At 38.7% G+C, this 4,789-nt stretch overlaps 1 protein-coding gene across 1 annotated transcript; it reads right to left on the reverse strand.

Moving 5' to 3' along the window:
- Positions 1–272: 272 nt before the first annotated feature.
- On the reverse strand, positions 273–1,799 carry LOC107472304 (uncharacterized). The gene is made up of 3 exons (XM_016091836.1): positions 1,410–1,799; positions 1,038–1,125; positions 273–595 (listed from the first exon to the last, which is right to left on the reverse strand). Exons 1-3 carry the CDS (start codon positions 1,797–1,799, stop codon positions 273–275), a joined length of 801 nt encoding a protein of 266 aa, XP_015947322.1.
- Positions 1,800–4,789: the final 2,990 nt, after the last annotated feature.

Here is a 4,789-nt window from a genome sequence, read left to right on the forward strand (position 1 = left end):
TATATTATAAAATAGTGGTGTATCAACTATACAGTAGATAACTATGCAACTACTCCCCCTTTTGTCATCAAGGGTGGAACAAAAATGAACTAAAACATGCAACAAAGTTTTAGTGCAAAGCCCAAAACAAATAGGTAATTAACTAAGTGCAACAGTTGTTAAAAGTATTACAGTCATCCGGACAGACAAAGAGTAGTTCAAAAATATAATAAAAACAACAACAGTTTCATGAGACATAAGTAAATAGAAGGCAGCATCAACATGAGATAATTCTAGACATCTGAACCATCCTCCTCTGAACTATTTTCTTCTTCAGTATCAGTGACAGCATTTTCATCCGCTTGGAGATTATCAATGAACTTCATGAAAATAGCCACTCTTTCTCTTGATTTTCTGAGAAAGTTCTCATACTTGCTTGCTAGCTTCCTGTGTTCTTTGCTCATAACAATCATATGATTTGACTGGGAGAAAAATTCTTGTATCACGTTCTTAACAACCCCAAATAAAGTAGAATTTTGTCTAGTTGAGACTGAGGTACCCTCTGTAGAAGGAGGAGGAGAATCCTCAGGAACAGATTCATCATCATCATCAATCACTACCCTTTTAGAACGAGTGGGCCCCTTTTTTCTGCTATTTCACTGAACCACCTCCTTTTAGATATGGGTGTCTATTTTCATAATCCTCATTTGACAAGTCAACACTAAAATGCTCAAAAATACAAGTTAAGAACATGCCATAAGTAAAGGCTTTATCTTTCTCAATTCTAACAGAATCAAACATATATCTTCCCATTAAATAAGCAAAAGAGATTTCTGTTTTTGTGAGAATAGCATACAAAACAAGAGTGTCAGTGTAATATACCCTTTGGTATGAACCACTTTGAGGAAAGATGATATGATTCACTATATGGTGCAATTGAGCACGATTATAACCCAAGGCCTTGTGAGTGGGTGTAATGCCATCAATCAGAGAAACGTGTTCACATACATAAGCCAGAGCATCATTGAAAGAGATACCAACTCCTTCATCCTACTTACCCGATGCATAGGCACACGCCCCAACATCAGTGTATTTCAAGGAATCACTGATAGTTTCATTGTTTAACACAATGTCTCGGCCCTTGACCTAAGAATGAATATTGCCCTCATGGTAAATCATATTGGAATAAAACTCTTTGACTAAAAGGGGGTACACGGATATTTGATGTTAAAAAGATGATTCCAGTCCAGAAATTCCAAATTTTCAATAAAAGAAAAACCTTTCTTTTTCAGATTTGATAAATCTGCAAGAAAAGAGGGACACAGGGTACAGTACTGAATAACTCCTTCATAAAAATCATTATTCATGGCAGACATAAATCTGTGAGGGTTATAGTTTGAGTGGGAGGTCATGAAGTGTGATTTGTGTACAAAGGGATCAATATCAGGTTCCTCGACAGATTTAAGAGAGATACATGGTTGACCTCTTTGAGGATGAGTAGGAACAGACCTAGGCTTAGGTTGAGTTGACTCAGGGACAGGTTCTTTAGCAGCAACAGGGCCTTTGCCTTTTGAAGAACTGGGTTTCGAAGAACTGGATTTTGAAGGAGGCTCCTTTGGTGGTGGCGTCGGCTTGGTAGGGGAAGGATATCTTGGTGTGGTCTTGGTCCGCGCCATAGGGTTAGTGTGAGGAGGAGATGTAGGAGGAGAAAGTGAGGGTGTGAACGTTTGATCTCTGGAGCGAGTAGAAGGTTTTGGCTTCGAAGGGAATATGAGAAGCTTTTCTCGTGGAGGTTTTTGATGAACAACTTTCTTCCTCATTTTGAATTTAACCCTGGTTTTGAAGGAAGAGATGCACTAATGGTAGTGGGAAAGGAACCGAAGGGTTAGTGGTATGATTTATGAGGAGAGAGGTTTAGTAACTGCCATAAAGGAGGTTTCTTATACCTATGCAACTGCATCACTGTGACTTGACACTGAAAGGACTTGACATCACAAAGAAAAAGTGATTTGATTTTATTTAAAAACTAAAACAGAAATTAATTTTAAATTTGAAAACTTTTGACTAAAGGACAAAAAGAATAAAATAAAAGAGAATAAAACACATGGATGATGTAACACTCATTTGGGCCCAGAGGTGGTTTATTTTAAGGAAAAATGTTGGGACCACCCAGAATCTGAATTTTAAGGTTGGCCCAGATAATTCAGCATGTGCAATAAAGCCCAGAGAACGCCGTTTAGAGAGATGGTTCTTTGATGCGTGAAAACTTGTCTCTCAACAAATTTTCCTTCGACAAGTATACCGAATTGTCGTCAAGTAAAAACTCACAATAGAGTGAGGTCGAATCCCACAGGGATTGATTGGTCAAGCAACTTTAGTTGGAAGAGTATGCTAGTTGAGCTAAACAGAGTATAGTTTGAGAATTGCAGAAAATTAAATGGCGGGAAAGTAAATAGCAGAAAATAAAATGCAGAATCTTAAATGGGAACTTGGGAAAGTGAGCATGGAAATAAATGGCAGAAGGTAAAGAGAATGGGTAAGATCAGAAATGGGGAATTCATTGGGCTCAGGAGATGTTGTATTCTCCGGATCAAGTTCATTTTCATCTCTCCCTCAATCGATGCATCTATTGATCTCCTTGGCAATCTTAAGTGATTGGATCCCAATTCCTTGACAATCCAATCTCTCTAAACTTGAACAATTGCCCAATTCCTTGATTTAATTGCTCATGGGAAGAGATGAAGTATGGTCACTGATTATACCACATGTATTTCCAAATCAAAGTGTTGGGAGGATTACATGTCAATATTGGTGCACAAAATTGCAATCACACTTTTGCAATTCCGCACAACTAACCAGCAAGTGCACTGGGTCGTCCAAGTAATACCTTACGTGAGTAAGGGTCGATCCCGCAGAGATTGTTGGCTAGAAGCAAGCTATGGTTATCTTGTAACTCTTAGTCAGGATATCAATAATTCTTAGGTTTAATTGTGAAAAGTAAAAGAACATGAAATAAATACTTGTGTTTTGCAGTAATGGGGAACAGGTTGAGGTTTTAGAGATGCTCTATCTTCTGAATCTCTGCTTTCCTACTGTCTTCTTGTTCATGCACGCAAGGCTCCTTCCATGGCAAGCTGTATGTAGGGTTTCACCGTTGTCAATGGCTACCTCCCATCCTCTCAGTGAAAATGTTCAACGCGCTCTCTCACAACACGGCTAATCATCTGTCGGTTCTCAATCACGTTGGAATAGAATCCAGTGATTCTTTTGCATCTGTCACTAACGCGCAGTCCTCAAGAGTTTAAAGCTCGTCACAGTCATTCAATCCTTGAATCCTACTCAGAATACCACAGACAAGGTTTAGACCTTCCGGATTCTCTTGAATGCTGCCATCGATTCTAGCTTATACCACGAGGATTCTGATTAAGGAATCCAAGAGATATTCACTCAATCTAAAGTAGAACGGAGGTGGTTGTCAGGCACACGTTCATAGGTGAGAATGATGATGAGTGTCATGGATCATCACATTCATCAAGTTGAGGAACAAGCGATATCTTAGAATAGAAGCAAGCGTGATTGAATGAAAAACAGTAGTAATTGCATTAATCCATCAAGACACAGCAGAGCTCCTCACCCCCAACCATGGGGTTTAGAGACTCATGCCGTAGAAGATACAATAAGAAACATGTAATGTCATGAGGTAAAGATACAATGTCAAAAGGTCCTATTAATAGTGAACTAGTAACCTAGGGTATACAGAAATGAGTAAATGACGTAAAAATCCAAAAATGAGTAACTAACGTAAAAATCCACTTCTGGGGTCTACTTGGTGTGTGCTTGGGCTGAGAATTGAAGCTTTCATGTGTAGAGACTTTTCCTGGAGTTAAAAGCCAGCTTTTGTGCCAGTTTGGGCGTTTAACTCCAATTTTTGTGCCAGTTCCGGCGTTAAACGCCGGGAATTCTGAAGCTGATTTGCAATACCGGTTTGGGCCATCAAATCTCGGGCAAAGTATGAACTATTATACATTGCTGGAAAGCCCAGGATGTCCACTTTCCAACGCAATTGAGAGCGCGCTAATTGGGCTTCTATAGCTCCAGAAAATCTACTTGGAGTGGAGAGAGGTCAGAATCCAACAGCATCTGCAGTCCTTTTTCAGCCTCTGAATCAGATTTTTGCTCAAGTCTCTCAATTTCAGCCAGAAATTACCTGAAATCACAGAAAAACACACAAACTCATAGTAAAGCCCAGAATAGTGAATTTTAAATAAAAACTAATAAAAACATACTAAAAACTAACTAAAATGTACTAAAAACATACTAAAAACAGTGCCAAAACCGTATAAATTATCCGCTCATCACAACACCAAACTTAAATTGTTGCTTGTCCCCAAGAAACTGGAAATCAAATAGGATAAAAGAAGAGAACATACTATAGACTCCAAAATATCAATGAAACTTAGCTCCAATTAGATGAGCGGGACTAGTAGCTTTTTGCTTCTGAACAGTTTTGGTATCTCACTTTATCCTTTGAAGTTTAGAATGATTGGCATCTATAGGAACTCAGAATTCAGATAGTATTATTGATTCTCCTAGTTAAGTATGATGATTCTTGAACATAGCTACTTTATGAGTCCTGGCTGTGGCCCAAAGCACTCTGTCTTCCAGTATTACCACCGGATACATACATGCCACAGACACATAACTGGGTGAACCTTTTTAGATTGTGACTCAGCTTTGCTAGAGTCCCCAATTAGAGGTGTCCAGGGTTCTTAAGCACACTCTTGGATCACTTTATATATATATATATTGA

The sequence above is a fragment of the Arachis duranensis genome, unplaced genomic scaffold (assembly GCF_000817695.3).
Source record: "Arachis duranensis cultivar V14167 unplaced genomic scaffold, aradu.V14167.gnm2.J7QH unplaced_Scaffold_43377, whole genome shotgun sequence".
In the NCBI taxonomy this organism is placed as follows: Eukaryota; Viridiplantae; Streptophyta; class Magnoliopsida; order Fabales; family Fabaceae; genus Arachis; species Arachis duranensis.

What these genes read in the sequence shown, in the direction of transcription:
- LOC107472304 (XM_016091836.1), bottom strand. Translation starts at nt 1,799, where the DNA reads ATGAGGAAGAAAGTTGTTCATCAAAAACCTCCACGAGAAAAGCTTCTC. An exon ending in AACCTGATATTGATCCCTTT is followed by an intron (nt 1,126 to 1,409) that starts GTACACAAATCA and finishes ATTCATTCTTAG; the next exon opens with GTCAAGGGCCGAGACATTGT. An exon ending in GGCGTGTGCCTATGCATCGG is followed by an intron (nt 596 to 1,037) that starts GTAAGTAGGATG and finishes CTAAAAGGGTAG; the next exon opens with TGATTGATGATGATGATGAA.